This window comes from Molossus molossus, unplaced genomic scaffold, assembly GCF_014108415.1.
Source record: "Molossus molossus isolate mMolMol1 unplaced genomic scaffold, mMolMol1.p scaffold_m16_p_17, whole genome shotgun sequence".
NCBI classification, from domain to species: Eukaryota; Metazoa; Chordata; class Mammalia; order Chiroptera; family Molossidae; genus Molossus; species Molossus molossus.
The window spans coordinates 55,388,340-55,407,967 of record NW_023425352.1 but is presented as its reverse complement, the minus strand read 5'-3'; the positions used below and the strand labels follow the sequence as shown (position 1 = coordinate 55,407,967).

The 19,628-nt window shown below is 35.7% G+C and overlaps 1 protein-coding gene across 23 annotated transcripts in view; it reads right to left on the bottom strand.

Annotated features, from left to right (window-relative positions):
- ADK (adenosine kinase) overlaps positions 1-19,628 on the bottom strand; it is a 630,959-nt gene that overhangs the window by 274,769 nt on the left and 336,562 nt on the right. For 20 of the 23 annotated variants that reach the window (XM_036265166.1, XM_036265163.1, XM_036265164.1 and 17 more), the window contains one exon: positions 7,327-7,416. The exons of the other annotated variants lie outside the window; for them this stretch is intronic. In XM_036265166.1, coding sequence (XP_036121059.1) covers positions 7,327-7,416 — 90 coding nt within the window. The remainder of the gene's footprint in view (positions 1-7,326; positions 7,417-19,628) is intronic. 23 annotated transcript variants of the gene reach the window in all.

Genomic DNA, 19,628 nt, shown 5'->3' with positions numbered 1-19,628 from the left:
TCAATACTCCAGAAGCTTTACCAAATTCATCATATGGATGACTCCCAAATCTGTACCTTTAACTCTGACTCACTTCCCAAGAACTATAATTGCATTTTAGATTACATATGAGTATCTCAGTGGCATTTCAACATGTCCCAAATCAAACTCACTGTGAATCTAGACAATCATTTCTTCCTCTGGAAATGGAGCCATGATTCTCTCAAGTCATCCAAGATGGTACCCTCTAATTTATTTTAGTCTGCCATACACATTCCTTTCCAAAGACTCCAGTATCCTCTCCTAACTTTTTACTGGTATCTTGGTTAAGGTTCTGATACTCTCTTACCTTGACCTAGACTACATTAACACTTTCCTAATTAATGTCCCTGTAACTAATCTCTCTCACACCAAGTAAGGTTAATGTAGCCAGCACAGCTTTTATCATATTAGTTTCTTACCTACTCAAAAAACTACCAATAATACTTCACTGCTTTAGCACTACATGATATAGCATCCATTTGAACTTTTACCACTAACTTATACTAATCAATTTTGACAAGTCAATAATTCCCTCAATATACCTAGCAAATGTAAACATAGTAAATAGTTATTGAATGAATAACTTAAATGATTAAAATACTGGATTCAAAATAATTTTTAAAAAGTCTGTTTATATAATTATGTGATTTTACATTACTATTCTTGTTTTACTAAAACCATTCTATAACCAATGCTATTTTCACATGTCTAATAATATTGTTCCTGGTCTTACTCTTGGATGAACTACATACTAACCTCCTGCTGTTACTGAGAAGTGCATTAAAGCAGGTCACGTGGTTTTCCTCATGTCAACAAATGATGGCTCAATTAGGCAGATAAGTATCTACAGCCCTCAGCAGAATTTTTCAGTCTATTCTCAGCAGTTTAGAAAAGCACTCTGGTTAGCATTAGAGCTAAGGAAAGGAACACTTGTAATTCTTTAAGCATTCAATTAAAATTTTTAATTCAAGACTGGCTATTGAATGTTTTCAAACACAAACAGTGTGGAAGTAGACTTTCATCACAAATGAGCACTCTAAAATCTGATGTGTATGTAAATTTCTTAATGAAATGAGATTATGACATTTCTGATGCACTGTTTGCAGTATAAACTCTTACGGATGATCCATTTTGTTAATTTTCTCATCAACAGAATAAATCTATGTCAGGTTGCTAATTAATGGGCAGAGTTCGCTTACATTGAGACAAAGGAGTTCCAACTAAAAGATACATGGAGCTATTGCTGAGTCACCTTGTAGAAAGAAAATGCCAGGAACGCAGAGTATAAAAGAGAACCAGGGCCCTGGCAAATAGCTCAGTTGGTTAAAACATCATCCCAATATGCCAAGGCTGTGGGTTAAATCCCTGGTCAGGGTACATGCAAGAAACAACCAATGAGTGCATAAATAAGTGGAACAACAAATTGATGTCTTTCTCTTTCTCCCCCTTCCTCTTTCTCTCTCTAAAAAATCAATTTAAAAAAAGAGGAAAGAACCAGGAAGCTGAAAAAGCCCCAGAGTAGTCAAATGCCTAAATATTTAGTACTCTATTTATTCTTTTCTTCTAAAAATACTACCTATAAAATTAGATTTTTCATATCCTACAAAATTAGAAATAATAAGAAATCAAGTTTGTTTAAAGATTATACATGTCCATATTCAGAAGTGAGAAAATTACTACAAAGTATCTATCTGCATTCAAAATATGTAGCAGTTTCAAGCCACTTAAAATAAAAGCAAATGTACCATAGACTAGATCCATATAACAGTCCAATATATAATAGATATTGTAGATGATGATCTTGAGACATGAAGAAAAACTGAATTATATTCACAGAATTGGTGAAGAAGACCGTGAATCTGAACATTTTCTCTATAGCTACAACTATATCTGAAAGAATAAAATTTAAAGAGGTCTCCACTTAATAGTTAGATTCACTGCTGTCCTTGACAATTCTGTATAAGTGATACAACACTAAACAAAGTTTCAATAATACTAATAGCAGTGCTAAATTTATCCAAATGAAAAAATATTGTCTAGTCATTTATCACTGTTGCCAGTACAGTGATACAAAACAAGAAATCTCTCAATAACATGGCAATAAGGAATATTAATATTGCCTTTTAGTCAGTCATGAAACAACAAAGTAAGTTAGGATATGCAATATGACCTGTTTGACTATTAACAATATAGAGGCCCTAGCCGGTTTTGCTCCGTGGTTAGAGCTTCGGCCTGCAGTCGAGAGAGACCCAGGTTCGGTTCCTGCTAAGGGCACGTACCTCAGTTGCAGTTTGTCCCTGGCCCTGGTTGGGTCATGCGGGTGGCAACCACTCGATGCATCCCTTTCACTTCGACGCTTCTCTCTCTCTCTCTCTCTCCCTCCCACTCTATCTGAACAAAAAATGGAAAAATGTTCTCAGATGAGGATTAAAAAAAAAAAAAAGACAATATAGAGAATGATTATGTTGAGGTTAGGAATAGTGTTAGTGTTGATAGACAAGGGCAAATGTTTATGCTAACTATTAAAGAAGATCTCAGGAAGCCTTTGGTTAATGGACTTTAATTTTCCAAGTCCCAAATGATGAGATAAATTTATCATATTCAAAAAATGAAAACAAATATATTAAAAATTAATTTATTCAAGTCCCGTTATTTTGACTCCAAGTTACCACAGAGAAGCTATTTAGCTTCCAATGCAAATTTGTTTATACATAGAGAGTGTGAAAATTAAGCAGATACAAACATTTGACTTTACATGATAGTTACATTTCCTACTATAAATGAATAAGGAGACTCATCGGGTTTTATATATCATTCTAAATTGGTCGATTGAATCATCCTTGACTCCTCTCCCCTCCTTCTCTCATATCCAACAATCAATCCATCAGAAACTTTTGTAAGACTTAGTTCAAAATATATCCAGAATCTGACCCATATTTAATACCTTCACCACTAGTGTGAGCCAACATCATGCATTGTATGGACTACTATAACAAGCCTCTTAACTGTTCTCTCTTGCCCAAGTACCATCTATTTTATATACAGCAGCTACAGTGATTTTAAAATATAATGTACAATATGCCATTCCTTTACTCAAAGTCTTCAATGCCTAGCTCACTTTGGGAAAAAAATAAAAACCTACACATCTTACAGGGCTGACTCAAAGGTGCCTTTCAGAGTTCAACTCCTGTTCTCCTTGCTGTGTCACATAGTCCAGGCATATTCCTACCTCAAGGCCTCTACACTTGGTCCCTCTGCTCGAAATGTGCTTTCCCCAAATAGCTACATAGCGTTTCCCCTTAGTTCCTTCAGGCCTCTTCTCAATGTCACCTTACCAGAAAGTCATTTCCTATTCTCTTTGTTGAGAGATCATAGAATGTAACAGATAAAGCTTAGAAGCAGCTCAGAAAAAATGAAGACCAATATAAACAGATGTTCATAGCATCTTATTTGTAATAGCCTCAAACTAGAAACAAACTACGTGTGCTTTGACAAGTGAGTGATTAAACAAATTGTGGCACAACCATACCATGGAATATCATTTATAAATAAAAAAGAATGAACTATTGATACATGCACCAATCTGAATGACTCTCCGGAGGATTATGCTGAGTGAAAACAGCCAATCTCAAAAGATGACATACTTTATGATTACATTTATACAACATTCTTGAAATGACAAAATTATATAAATGGAGGATAGATTAGTGGCTACCAAGGTTAAAGTAGGGGTGTTTATTTTATTTATTTATTTATTTATTTTTTTATCCTCACCCAAGGACATTTTTCCATTTTTTGTTCAGGTAGAGTGGGAGGGAGAGAGAGGAACAGAGAGAGAGAGAAACATCGATGTGAAAGGAACACATCGAGTGGCTGCCACCCGCACGACTGACCAGAGCCAGGGACAAACCACAGCCGAGGTACGTGCCCTTAGCAGGAACCGAACCCGGGTCTCTCAGGACCGCAGGCCGGCGCTCTAACCGCTGAGCCAAACCGGCCAGGGCTAAGAAGGGGTGTTTAAAGGGTGCTATGGGCTGAATGTTTGTGTATCTCCCACTCAAATTCATATGTTGAATATGAATTATTGAGATGGATATGTTTGGTATCTGGATTATACAATGGTTATAATATTGTACAATTGTTTTGTAAGCGGTTACCTTTGGGGGAAACTATGTAAAGGGTATATGAAATTTCTCTGTATTATTTCTTACAATTGCATGTGAATCTTCAATAATCTCAAACTAAATTTTAATTAAATTAAAAAAAAAAAGGCTTGGACATAGGAGCTAACCTGATGGTTTCAAATCCTGGGCTGACCACTTATTAAGTGTGAGACCTTAACTTACACCTCTGTGGCTCTGTTCCTTCATCTATGAAATGGAGGTAATAATAGGACCTATACTCATAAGGTTATTTGAGGTAAATTAATTAATATATGTAAAAATCTCAGAATTGTGAATGGCACAGAGTGATATGTTATCTATTATTAGTGATAATTCCTCAGAGAACATTGTCTGTTACATTGACTATTATAATATATGATCCTTATTCACAGCAATATACTGAATACCTAAAACACTATTTGGCACATGATAAGCACTTAATACTTATTGAATTAACAAATGGATGCCCCTGAAAGATGTACTTGCTTTGAGTGTACTAATAAAATCACTCTTCTAAATCTCCAAGTTTGAGAACACCACTAGTCAAACTTTCTTTTTGTATCTAATTGATTATAATTAACCACAAAAAATTTTCTCTGTATTAGTGTGTTCTTCTTATCCTTCTTTTTCTACCCATCTCATAAAAACTTTCTTGGCTTAAAACCCATTAACATTACATCCAAAGTGATAAAAAAAGCTGATGGATATATTTTTTATCTCTCCTTTATTACTTCTACTACACATATAAATTATAGTAATAATGTCACTTGTGTGAAGATTTTGCAGGTATCTTCAAATTAATTTGAACTTTTACATATGTATAAAAATTGTTCAGAATTAATGGAAAGAATTAAAATATTCTGTTACAAGTTATAACTATATATTAACTATACATATAAAAACTATAACTTAACTATAACTATATAATGTATATTGACTATGTATAATGTATAAAGTACATATTAAACTGCTATCATGTGATAAACCTCAAGGTGATGCTATGTAACATAATTTAATACTGTAAAAGGCATAAATATAATGAGAAATACACAATGAACACAAAATAATTTTCCTAACTGAATATTTTGAATTATAGTCATTTAGACTAAGTCCACTTTAAGATATTTTTCTCCTCAAATTTTCCTCTACAACTGAAAGACAATTTATCTAAATTATCAGTAGGAAATAATTTCAAATCTACAAAATATTCCCCAAATAAAAAGAGTACAGGGAACTCATATACATACATATACATATATGTATATGTACACACACACACCTTTTATGCAGATTTTCCTGCTAACATTTTGACCTCATGTGCTTTATTATTTGTATTTGCTAGTACTGTCTTACTCTATGTATGTGTGTATTTTTCTACTATTTCCCTATGATTAGATTGAAATTATGCATTCTGAGCCAGAATAGGTCATAGGTAGTGTTGTGGCCTTCTCAGGGAACCTCATCGCGAAGCACAAATGGCCCTCTGACCTTCACTGATGAAAATTTTGATCACCAGGTCAGGTGTTGCCTGACTTCTCCATTGCATTACCACTGTTTCTCTTCTCTACAACTGCTTAATGTTATATAGAGAGAATATGCAAATATCCTGCTCCTCATCAACGTGTCCTCTTAGATGTTGCATCCATTGATGATTTTTGCCTAATCTAATTTTTCCCTGGTAGTTGAAAATTAATGGTGGTTTTTTCCCCCCAACACCAGTATACCCTCCACATTTGCTAATCAACGTTTGGCATTTCACTGTAAGCAAGATACCTTCCCTTCTCTCTCCCTCTTGTCTATTATTAGTATGTCTCATAAAGCTCTTTTTTCCCCCAATGGTCTATACTTGTATTTAATTATTTCAATGCTCAAAATGTCCCAGATTTGGCTAGTGGAATACCCCTCAAGATAGCTGGCATACAGTTATGATAAACCAATCATTATTGTTTTGAGCACTTCATTTGTGACATTACAAGATGTTCATCTTGTATCTACTTGGCCCTAAACCTGGAGCCAGTCAATTCAATGAGAAGTCCTGGTTTCTTTATTGGGTGGTATAGATTGAATTGTGTTCCACAAAACGTATGTTTAAGGCTTATGCCCTGGGTACCCGTGAATGTAGGCTATTTGGAAAGAAAGTTGTTGTTTTAAATTTTTTTTCTTTATTGATTTTTTTTTTATCCTCACCTGAGGACATTTTTCCATTTTTTTGTTCTGATAGAGTGGGAGAAAGAGAGAGAGAGAGAGAAACATCGACGTGAAAGGGACCCACTGAGTGGCTGCCACCCACACAATCCAACCAGGGCCGGGGACAAACTGCAACGGAGGTACTTGCCCTTAGCGGGAACCAAACCCAGGTCTCTCTGGACCACAGGCCAACACTCTAACCGCTGAGTCAAAATGGCCAGGGCTTCTTTATTAATTTTAAAGAGAGAGAAAGGGAGAGGGAGAGAGAGAAACATCAGTGAGAGAGAACATCGACAGGCTGCCTCCTACATGCCCCCCACTGGGGATTTGGCCCACAACCTGGGCATGTGCCCTGATCAGGAATGGAACCGGCTACCTCTTGATGCATGGGTTGATACTCAACCACTGAGCCACACCGGTCAGGTGGAAATCAAGTTTTTAAGATGTATTCAAGATGAGATCACACGGGATTAGGGTGGACCCTAATCCAACTATTGGTGTCCTTATAGTAAGAAATGTGGACACAGACATACACGGAGAATGTCATGTGACAATGGAAGCAGAGACTAGAGTTATGCTGCCACAAGCCAAGAAAGATCAAGGATTTCAGGCAACACAAGTTAGGAGAGAGGCATGGAACTAATTTTCCTTTTGTCCCTCCAAGAATTAACCTACCCAGCCAACACCTTCATTTTGAACTTCTGCACACCTGAACTGTGAAAGAATAAATTTCTGTTTCTTCAAGTTTGTGAAGAAACTTGAATTTGTTATGGCACCTCTGGTAAACTAATAGAGTGGGGAATGGTGCTATCTTTGGCATTACTACTTGAGTGACTGCTTCTTTGCCAATTTGGCAACAAAGCTAGGATATATATGCACTAATATTCACATTATATACACATATACAAACACAAACACAATAATGATACACATAAAGGCATATATTTACAGATACCTGTAGCCCAATCCATCTCCACAGTGTTCTTTCCTGTCTTCTTTCATTCTTTATATGTCTTCTTTTTCCCCTTGGTGAGAACAAAGGTTCCTAACAATATCAATTCACTTAGTCATTTGTTCAAAATAATTTCAGAATTAGTTTTCCCATTCCACTAAAATAAATAAACCTACCAGAAGGGTTCAGAATTTGTTTGTAACACTTTTCTTCCTGCCCTACTCTGCCCCAAACTGAGAATGGTACAATTTTGTGTTCGCAAATTACTCGGGTTATTCCTTTTTCCTTCATTGATTTTTTATTTTTAATCCTCACCCGAGGACATTTTTCTATTTTTTGTTCAGATAGAGCAGGAGGGAGAGATAGGAAGAGAGAGATAGAGAGAAACATCGATGTGAAGGGACACATTGAGTGGCTGCCACCCGCACGACCAACCAGGGCTGGGGACAAACTGCAACTGAGGTACGTGCCCTTAGCGGGAACCGAACCCAGATCTCTCTGTACCGCAGGCCGACGCTCCAACCACTGAGCCAAACCGGCCAGGGCTGATTTTTTTTTTTTACCTTTAGTGTGGTTGTAGTATTTTTTTTACTTTTGACCATCAAGTTTCAGTCTGCTTCAGCATGGGATATTAACATGCTATCAAAATTCAAAATATACTCCAAAATATACTCCAAGAAGTGTTATGCCCTTCCATGTCTCATCCACCCCATGTTCTTTTCTACCTCGTGTTAAGGTTACTGATTTTATAGTTTTCTGCTTTATCCTCCTGTGTACCTGAATATTTTCTTTTCCCTTGTTCTTACATAAAAGGTAGCACTATATATGTTCTTTTGTGCTTTCCTTTCTGTGTATTATCTCCTAGAAATCACTCCGTATCTGTTTATTCAACAAAACTTGTATGATTGGTTATTTACATAATTTCTAATATTTTATTATGAATAATGCTGCAATAAATAATATTAGCACAATTATTTTAGTATGCCACAAGAACTAGATTCCTGGAAAAACTGTAACTCTTATCTGTGTAGATTTTTACCTTTACTCTCATGTGTATTTAGGTGTGGGGGGGTATTGTGAGGAATATTTAATTACATGAGCAAACATTAAATATTAAGAAACAAAAATCATATTGTGAAATAGAGTATGATGCAAATTATATGAAAACTCAAAGAGACACACATATGCACAAAAATTAACATGTGAGGGAACTGTGAGGATTTTAATATTCTTCTCTGTATCTTTGTATATTTCTCAAGTTTAATGTAATCAGCATGTATTACGTTTACAATAAAAAATAAAAACAAATTTTATTTGTAAACCATAAGGAGGAATTCTATTTCTGGCAGTAAAATTGACATAGGCACTATAACACAGTCCTTTGGCTGAAAACAACCAAAGATGAGTTAAAATAAAAAGAAAACAAAATAATCTTTTTGGGCTGGTACAGAATACTCAGATGGCTAAAGCAAGGTGAAAATGAAAATATATGGAGGTAAGCAAACACTCAAATGTCTTTCATTTTGGGGATATGCCAACCCTATGAACTGAGCTTCAGTTTTCATAGCCCTATACAGAATAAGCAGTGGTGTGCTGGAGCTGGCTTGTGAAAAGCTAACTATACATATATTTTTCCAAATTCATGTTCTGTGATTTCATGCTGGTAGCTTGAAATCAGCCATAATATGAAACTGAAAAATATTACAAATCAGGACCTTTTTTTCACTCTAGAGAGTCAGTTTTAAAATATTAACCATAGCCCTGGCCAGTTTGGCTTAGCGGTAGGAGCATCAGCCTGTGGTCCAGAGAGACCCAGGTTCGGTTCCCACTAAGGGCGTGTACCTCGGTTGCAGTTTGTCCCTGGCCCTGGTTGGTCGTGCGGGTGGCAGCCACTCGATGTGTCCCTTTCACGTCGATGTTTCTCTCTCTCTCTCTCTCTCCCCCTCCCTCCTGAACAAAAAATGGAAAAATGTCCTCGGGTGAGGATAAAAAAATATATATATATATATTAACCATGCCCTGGCCAGTTTGGCTCAGTGGTTAGAGCACCAGCTGAGGACCAAAGGGTCATGGGTTCGATTCCTGATCAAGGCCATACACTTGGGTTGCAGTTTCAATCCCTGGCCCAGGTTGGAGTCATGCGGAAGGCAACCAATTAATGTGTCTCTCTCACATCAATGTTTCTTTCTCTCTCTCTCTCCCACTGAGCCCAAGGTTTAGGATAGAAATCCTAGGTATACTGAAGATAGGAAGACTAACTGGAGATCTCCACATAAAGCTGGGACTCTAAAGAGCTTATACTTAGTATAAGAGTAGAATGCAATTATGTTGGAGAAAGAATCAGTGAGGAAATTTGCCCGTTTCAAACTTGATGCTGGGTGAAAGTAAAAATATCTTCCCTGAAAATTTAACTATAAGCCTATCCTCATGAAAGTTTATGGATCTGGAATTCATGCTACTTATGCAGGTCACAAAACTTTAAGCCTGAAATTTATTTCACTGTGTTCCAGGTTGACAGTATCCCCAGGCTTTTGGCAGATTCAAACGCAAATTCTGTCTTTGAAAAACGTATCTTCATCTTATCCTCAGAAATGACAACAAATAAGGATTATGAGCTCACATACAAAAAATAAGGCAGCTTGAGTAAGAGCTAGCAAAAACAACAGACAACAAAATTAGAACCGTGAAAGTTTTAAATACTTTATGAGTCACAAAATATTTAAAGAAACAAAAGCACTGCAAATTAGAGAAAGGAATGAGAGCTTATCAAAATGACAAAACAAGAAGCAGATTTGAGGGGAAAAAATAAAGTTTAAGTAATGAACATTAAAACTCAATAGACACTGTAGGCTAGTTTGGCTCAATGGTTACAGCATTGGCCTGTGGACTAAAGGGTCTCAGGTTTGATTCTGGCCAAGGGCATGTACCTTGGTTGCTGGGGTGGTGTGGGAGGCAACCAATTGGTGTGTGTCTCTTTCATATTGATGTTTCTCTCTCTCCCTCCCTCCCACTCTATCTGTAAATCAATGGAAAAATATCCTCAAGTGAGCATTAAAAATAACAAAACTCAATAGATAGATAAAAGGATATTAGACACTGCTGAAAACACAATTAGAAGCATGGGAAGGTAGGTCTGAAGAAATTCCAGAATGTAGCAAAAAAGACAAAGATAGAATAACTATGTAACAGGTGAAGAGATGTAATAGAATGATTAGGGATACATATGTGGTTAAGCTATAAAGAAAAGAATAGAATAACCATAAATTAAAGATAAATGGTTACCTTCGGGGTGGAGAGAGACATGGAATCACAGGGGCACACAGACATTCAAAGATACTGGTAATGTTCTGTTTCCTAAGATGGGTTGTGGGTACACAGGTATTTTATTTTTAAATAAAGTTATTATTTTGGAATACTTTTAGAATTACAGAAAAATTCCAAACATAATAATGAGAATTTCATATACCTCTCATTCAGTTTTCCCTAATTTTAATATTTTATATTAGCATGGTACATATGTCCAAACTAAAAGAATAACTTTGGTGTATTACTATTAACTAAAGTCCAGGCTTAATTCAGATTTAGTCAGTTTTTATACCAATGTCTTTTTTTGTTTTGGACCCAGTTCAGCAAATCACTTTGTATTTAGTTGTCATGTCTTCTTAGTCTCTTCCTGTCAGCGATCAGCTCTTAGTCTTTCCTTGTTTTTCATGACCTTGACACACAGTTCTGAGAAGTACTCGTCAAGTATTTTATACAATGCTCATCAGTCTGGATTTGTTTGATGTTTTCCTCATAATTTCATAGAGTCTATAGGGGGTTTGGATAAAGAATACAAGATACTCCATACTCACGTTGCTTTTTTCCTGCCCCAGCCACAGAATCAGACATTTCTCAAGGAACCCTGGATCTTTTTACTGAAGAATGGTATTTACAAACCCAGATCTGGGTGCTGGGTGTGTTTGTTGCTATTGGAGTATCACTGCTTCTAAGGCTTCTCAGTGGACAGAGACAGAAAATAGATGTATGTATACTAATCCATATATAGATATATCTGTCATTATTTCTGCATCTACCCATTTATATATATTAAGCTGAGCATAAGTTTATACTCTAATCTCCAACTGTAATCCAGTACTGACTACAGGGTTTATTCTAGCTCTCTCCCTTGTTTGTCTTGTAACATCCCTCTCTGAAAGCACCTATTTTCTATATTTAAAAATATCCTAGGAAGAAACCTGCAAGCTTTACTCATACAAATTTAGGATTTAATTTTTAATGGTTTACTAGAGAAGTATTAAAACCGAAAAACTACATTGTTGTGAGAATAAACTAGAAAACTATCTTTATAGGCTATATCAATTGTGTGATTATTTGGTCTTAATAGATAAGCTATGATAGCTACCCAGTATCATAGACCTAAAGGATTCATTTTCAGAAGGAGAGCTCCTCAAATTGATTGACAGATAAAATAATAAAATTCTTCAGGTTGCTTATTTGCACTCTCTCTTATAAAACAAAAACAAACAAACCAAAAAAAAAATTTAAAAACACACAGTTTAGAAGTTTTCATTTATTTACATTTAAATAGTGTGTTAAATCTGTACAGATTTCACATACAATTTGAAAATCATGTCCCCAAAGGCAGGGTCATCTGGGAAGGTGGTTAACTATATAGGTCTAAGCAGCACAATTACTTGGTGGAAGTATCATCATCAGTTAAGGACTTTTAGTTTAGCTTTCTCCCCCTGGTGGTAGTGTCTGCATTGATAACATTAAAAAAAAAAAAAACCTACTAGGATAGTAGTATCTTAATACTTATGGTTGCTACAGTCAATTATAGGTAGGAAATTTTGGGATAGAAGTAGATTTAAGTGAAATAGAAGCAGATCTCAAAACTCTTCTAAAAGAAGCACTTGTTTCCTATAGTTCCTCTTTTTTTCTAAAATGCAATTACAATCATTACATCATTGTAAATTACATGCTGGGGTTATCTCAGTAGGTATCTGCCAAATGTAAAACTTACAGAAGGTCTTCAATGTAATAATGATGTTTTATCATTTTAATTACAAACTCTTTAAAAAACTCCCTAAAGTATACCAATTGGGGTGGTCTAAATTAACAGTATCTTTGTAGCCCAAGGGTAGTAAAAATAAATTGAACTACCCAAATTTCATCATACTTATAGCAGCTGTCTTCCTGCCTCTAGGAAGCTAAGTATTTAACAAAGCAGACAGCTTGGCATTGGCATCTGATTAGCAGTGTGTGTGTATTGTCAGATAGAATGTGCTTAGCTCTTTTGTTCCGAGGTTTGATTAGAAATCTGGAGAGCAATGGCATCATGTAACTTTATTCTTAAGTCTTCTGAAAAGGTAAATAAACTGTGATGCTTCCTCTGGTGTTGTACATGAAAGCTTAATCAATGCTTTTTTGGTAATATGCTTTATCAAACCTTGGAAAATTCAAATAAAATAATACATTTTTTTTTTACTTGAAAATCACATCAAAGATTGATTAAACAGGCAGGTTTTAAAATCGTTTTAGTTAAATATTTTATATATTAAAATGTTTTTACAATAGGGTGCTTTGAGTCATATTGAGATCTGTAATTAAAATGCTATTGGTGGGAAGGCAGGTTTTAAAATTATTTTAGTTAAATATTTTATATATTAAAAATGTTTTTACAATAGGGTGCTTTGAGTCATATTGAGTACTGTAATTAAAATGCTGCTGGTGAGGAGGAAGAATGGTCACTTTAAAGCATATAAAAATAAGATTCTATTTCTAAAAATAACAACAGTCTAAATGAAGATTCTGAAAATTTTAAATGCATATGAACATCTTATTGGAAAAAATAACACTGTCTTATAAGAATAATACTGTTTAGATACAGGTGCATAACCATTAAACTATAAAAAGGTGATTCTAATTACCTTCTCCCCACAAATTTCTTTGAAAATTTATTACAAATGATCGTGCTTATTGGCAGAGTTCAAAATCAGTAGAGTCGAGTCCATGCAAACAATCTACTTCAATAAGAACTACATTCTTTTACTCTATCAAATCCATCGAGGTAATCAGACTGGATGTTTTATTCAACAGGGCTGAAGAAAATTGTTCTACAATAGGTTAATTCAAAATGGCAGCATAGAAAATGCATCTGTCAGTGGGGATCAAATTACAGGGCAAGCTCCTCTCAATGCTTAGAAAAACAAGTCTGCAGTTCTACAGATTATGTGCCTGTGTGTGTTTAAAGGGGTGGGAAAGGAGCTAAATATCTGAGCTAACCTCCAATTAAAGTCAATCATAAAAACAGCCAATTTAATGAGTGCGGATTTCTTTGGGTAATTATAACACCAACCACTTTTTTCTCTTTTAAATCTGTAATTCTGCCTTCTTGTTATTGCTTGCTTTGTCATTAATCGCCTCAGGACCTTGATTTCCTAGCAACAGACTGCCACCAAACATTTGGCTCCTGTTCAACATTTTCTTTGTGAAAAATGGCACTGCTGTTGCCGCCTGGGCTGCTGCAGCTAGACTGGCTGTGTAAGTGCTCTAATAATGTATTCCACTGAAAAAAAAATCACATGATATGGGGTGCAATGACTGAGCTCAGCTAATTACTGAGCTGGGAAGTTTATCTGCAATCTAAAAGCTGTGTTGAGAGGAAAAGAGATATAAGGATTAAAAAGGTGGTCCTTCCATTATCAATAATTTGCAGGTGAAAATTTACATAGACATATTTTATTCTTGAGTTGACATGTTTCTGTTTAAGTTTATTTAGGAAAGGGAACCAAAGACCAATGTCCCTCAAATGTTTCTTGACAATTTCTTTCTCTACAAAATAGCCCCAAACACACAAAAGAATCAAAGAACATTTAACTGCAATTTTAAAAAGCAAATTAACCTATGTATCTGTCAACTGTTCCTTTTCTACTTAAGGCAAAATCGTGAATATGTAAATATTCTATAAGATGGCAGAATGAGGTTTTCATTCACAACATGAACACTAGATGCAATAAAAACAGAGTAATTCAAAATATTGTTTTGATATATTATACATTTAAATAACTATTTTATAATCCATAAGAGGGGAAAAGGTGCTTATTATTTCTAATATGATTCAATTGGGATTAAAGAAAATCAGACTTCATAATTAAAAACTTAGTGATAAAGAAGATATTCTGCCAATTTTTACTTGGTAGATGTATCAAGGTCCTCCATACCTTAGAAATACTACCATCCTCAGTAATGATAGTTATGGAAATTAACATAGCATGTCAGATATCGTTCACTGATACCTTGCTTTAGTTCTCAGAAATATGCCTTTTTGAGATTGGCATGTTTCAGGATTGCTGTCAGGATATGATAATTTAATATACCCAAGAGTACATTAGTATTATGAAAGCATCTGTGAAACTAATAAATCAGTGGACATGCTGATTCTTACTAATGTCTACATACTTTATAAAAACTTCCCACAAAGTGTAGCTCCAATTCAGCTCATCTGAGGAAGAGAAAATGCTACTCTTTACCGGAAAACATCACAATGACCACCTTGACAGGCTGAAATAAAAATGACACTAGGGAATATTTATAAAGGAGCACTAAGTATTAAAAGGTCTTTGATTACAATTAAGTAGTTAAAATATATAGATTTTTTAGATGAGAGCACATGAATTAAAAATATTCAAATGATTTTACAGAACTGTGATTATTGCTAGCACTAAACCATATGATTTCACCATTGAGTCTGATTCCCCACTTTAATATATTTTTACACAAACCAATTCTTGGTTGATATAACAAAGTGAACATATATTCACAATCATAAAAGTTTTAGAAATCAAGAATGAATGTTTGAAAATTCCACATTTTCTAATAGGGAACTATAATTGGAATGATATATCAATTGAATTCACTATTTACTATGACAAAGGTTCTTGACCTGGGCTCCATGTTAAGCAAAAAGCCTTTTAAAATATATGAACTTCAAAAAATTATATGAAAAGTTTGTAAGTAAATAAATTTTGGGGGGAGGGTACAAAAGTCAGAAAAGATTAAAAACTACTACACTTAAACTACTACATATCAATCTACCTGACAAATGCTATTGACACTCCTAAGTAAAATAATATTTTAAAGATTCAATTTACTCTATTATAGCTGTCAAATGAATGTTAACCTTACAATAAGCTATATATATATATATATATATATATATATATATATATATAAAACAATAATTGTTTTTGAGGGATGAATAATGGAATCTGATGCTCTTTTACTTCATTATATGGGTATCTTTCGGGAATAAAAAAAATAAAAAATTTTAATGGGTTAGTCTACAGTTTATATTTTATTTCACTGTGACTATTTCTATAATGTTCTTAAATTTAACAGGTGATCATAAATTCTTTATAAAATGAAGAAAGAAAGACTTAGAAAAATAAATACACGAAATGACTAGTCAGGACAGCAGAATTGAACAAGATTGGACTGTTGGGCAAAAATTAGATGTTTGGGTGAGGGTATTATAGAGGAAAATGAAAATTACAGAGAAAAGTATCAAGGGTTCTCACAATTTAAAGAAAAATTTATGCAAGAAATATATGTAGAAGATTAGAGGAATGCAATTTGGAAAAGCAGCTATCTTTCAGAACATCTTCAATTATTTAGGATTTACTAATGTTCTTAATTATACTAGGACAATGTCAGTGAAAATAATAATATGACTATGTCCTAGAAGTCTAAATGGTTTCCTATTGCTGCCAGAAGCTATTTTCAAGGGATACAGAGAAAACACAGGACAGACACAAGATATTCGAGTAAAATGAGCCCTATTATATAGGTGAGACACCTGTATTCATCCAAAATTAGGTAACAACATATATGGATTTATATATGAGGTTGCCTTCTTAAGTACTGGTAAGAAGAAAATGGTTTTCTCATTTTTTTAATCTACTTTACTAAATATATATACAGATATATATTTATATCTTCACTTGAGGATATGTTTTTCATTGATTTTTTTTTTTTTTTTTAGAGCAAGAGGAAGGGAGAGAGAGAAACACTGATGTCAGGGAGAAACATGAACTGGTTGCCTCCTATACATGTCCTGACTGGGGATCGAATCTACAACCTAGATATGTGTCCTGATTGGGAATCAAACCTGCAACCTTTTTGTTGTACAGGATGACAGTCCAACCAATCAAGTCACCCGGCCAGAGCCCAAATATATATTTTTTTAAACTTCATCTACTACATGCCATTCACCAAAATCAGAAAATAATTTAACAGACATTTTAAAGAACAGACCCAAAAACATAACATTAAATCTAGTACAAATAAATAAGAACAAAAACTTAAAAGACCCTCTTTTCAATACCTGTAGAAGAGAAATAGGTAAGAGCAAGAAATCAAAATAAACTTACTATGATGTCAAAGGACAAAGACAGGACCAGCGGCCTCGGCTGGAAGCTGCGCCCTCGGCTGGGTCCTGTGGCCTCAGCTGGGACCAGCAGCTGCCTTGGCTGGGTCCTGCGGCCGCCTCGGCTGGGTCCTGCGGCCGCCTCGGCTGGGTGCTACGCCATCAGCTGGGTCCTGCAACAGCCTCGGTTGGGTGCTACGCCCTCGGGTCGTGCGGCCACCTTGGCTGGGCTACGCACTCCATGGTGCCTCAGCCTCGGCCGCCCTCAGCTGAGAGCAGCGCCCTCGGGCTACAGTCCCAGGCAGCTCCACCGCGCAGAGCCCAGACTTAGGCTAAATTGGCAGCAACCACTCACCTTGGGCTCTGGCAGAGGGAAGGCAGACTGGACTGGAACTGTGTAGGGACACTCAGGATTTAGAGGGTGCTCAGATCTTTTGCTGAGTGCAGCAACGGAGGACTGTGGTCATCTTACTTCTTCCTAGGGCCCCTGGGAGAGGCGGAGGCCCCTCCCTCGAAGATTCAACCCCACCCGGTGGCCACTGAAATGCTAATTGAGGCCCATTACCAACCAGCATTTGCCCCACCCTCGGGAAATCCTCTTACACTGAGCACCTGAGGGAGTTTTTCAGTCAACTCAGAAACCAAGGTTCTTCAGGTGACCACGACAAATAGCCTCCAGGCAAAAAAGCTAGAGGATAACTACCATTCCCTGTGCTAGCAACACTAACCAGGAAAGTTAAGACTTGACAGTGGTGTTTAAAGTGGGTCCTCCCTGCCTCATCCAAACCCAGGAGAGGGAGCCACAAGCAGCAGAACACCAACACCCACAGGGAAAATTTGGCAGACTCCAAAGCCCATTGTGACAGCCAAAATGGTGAAAAACAGAAACAAAACCTAAATGAAAGAACAAGAGACCTCTACCGAAGATGAGATAAATGAGGTGCAGTTAAGCAAGTTAATAGAACTAGAATTCAGAGCCATGATCTTGAGGAAGCTCAACAGCATGTGTAAGGACATGAACACCATGAGTAAAGACATAGAAATGTTGAAAATCAACCAGTTGGAAATTAAAAACCACCAAGAAGAAATGAAGAATGACATACCAGAAATAAAAAACACATCGGAAAGTCTAAATAGCAGAGTAGAGGAAGCTGAGGACCCATCAGTGAATTAGAAAACAGGGTAAAAAAAAAATCAACCAATCACAAAACCAAAAGGAAAAAATAATTAAAAAACAGCAAAACAGCTTAAGAGAACTGTGGGACAACTGGAAACCTAATAACATTCACATCATAGAAGTCCCTGAAGAAGAAGAAAATGAGCAAAGGTTAGAGAATATATTTGAAGAAATAGTGATAGAAAATTTCCCTAATTTGGTGAAGGAAGAAGGTATTCAAGTTCAAGAAGCACAGAGAGCCCCATGTAAGAAGAACCCAAACAAGACCACACCAAGACACATAGTAATCAAAGTTCCAAAAATTCAAGACAAAGAGAGAATCCTAAAAGCAGCAAGAGATAAGCAACAGGTTACCTACAAAAGAAACCCCATAAGGCTCTCAGCTGACTTCTCACAAGAAACACTACAGGCCAGAAGGGAATGGCATGAGGTAATCAAGGTCATGAACAACAAGAATCTGAATCCAAGAGTACTCTACCCAGCAAGGCTGTCATTCGAAATAGAAGGTCAAATAAAGAGCTTCACAGACAAAAAAAGGCTAAGGGAATACATTAGCACCAAACCAGCACTGCAAGAAATGTTAAAAGGACTGCTGTAATAAGCAGGAGAAATGGGAAGAAAAATAGAACCACAATAAATAAAAATGGCAGTAAATAAGTACATATCGATAATCACCTTAAATGCAAATGGATTGAATGCTCCCATAAAAAGACACAGAGTAGCTGATTGGATAAGAAAGCATAACTCATCTATATGTTGTTTATAAGAGACCCACCTCACAACAAAAGACTCACATAGGTTGAAACTGAAGGGATGGAAAAAAATCTTCCAAACAAACAGAAAGGAAAAAAAAAACTGGGGTAGCAATACTCATATCTGATAAAATAGATTTCAAAATGAAGGCCATAACTAGAGACAAAGAAGGTCACTACATAATATTGAAATAATCTATCCAACAGGAAGATATAACCTTGATAAACATATATGCACCCAATATAGGAGCACCAAAATATATTACAAATCTTCTGGAAGACTTCAAAGGAGAAATCGATAGCAATACATTCATAGCAGGAGACTTCAACACCCCGATGACATCACTGGATAGATCCTCTAGACAAAAAATTAACAAGAAAACAGAGACTCTAAATGAAGCACTAGACCAAATAGATTTAATAGATATCTACAGAGAATTACACCCCAACACGACAGAATTCACATTCTTCTCAAGTACACATGGGACATTCTCAAAGATAGACCACATGTTAGGGCACAAACTAAGTCTCTACAAATTCAAGAAGACTGAAATCATATCAAGCATCTTCTCAGATCACAATAGCATGAAACTAGAAATCAATTGCAAGAAGAACATACAAAGACATTTGAACACATGGAAGCTAAACAGCATGTTATTAAACAATGAATGGGTTACCGAGGAGATCAAGGAAGAAATTAAAAACTTCCTGGAAACCAATAAAAATGAAGACACAACAAAAAAAAATCTATGGGATGCAGCGAAAGCAGTTCTGAGAGGGAAGTTAATAGCACTAAGGGCCTACATCAAGAAACAAAAAAAATCTCTAATAGACTATTTAACCTCACAACTTAAAGAATTAGAGAGCAAACAAAAAGAAAACCCCAAGGCAAGTAGAAGGAAGGAAATAGTAAAGATCAGAGCAGAAATAAACAACATAGAGACCA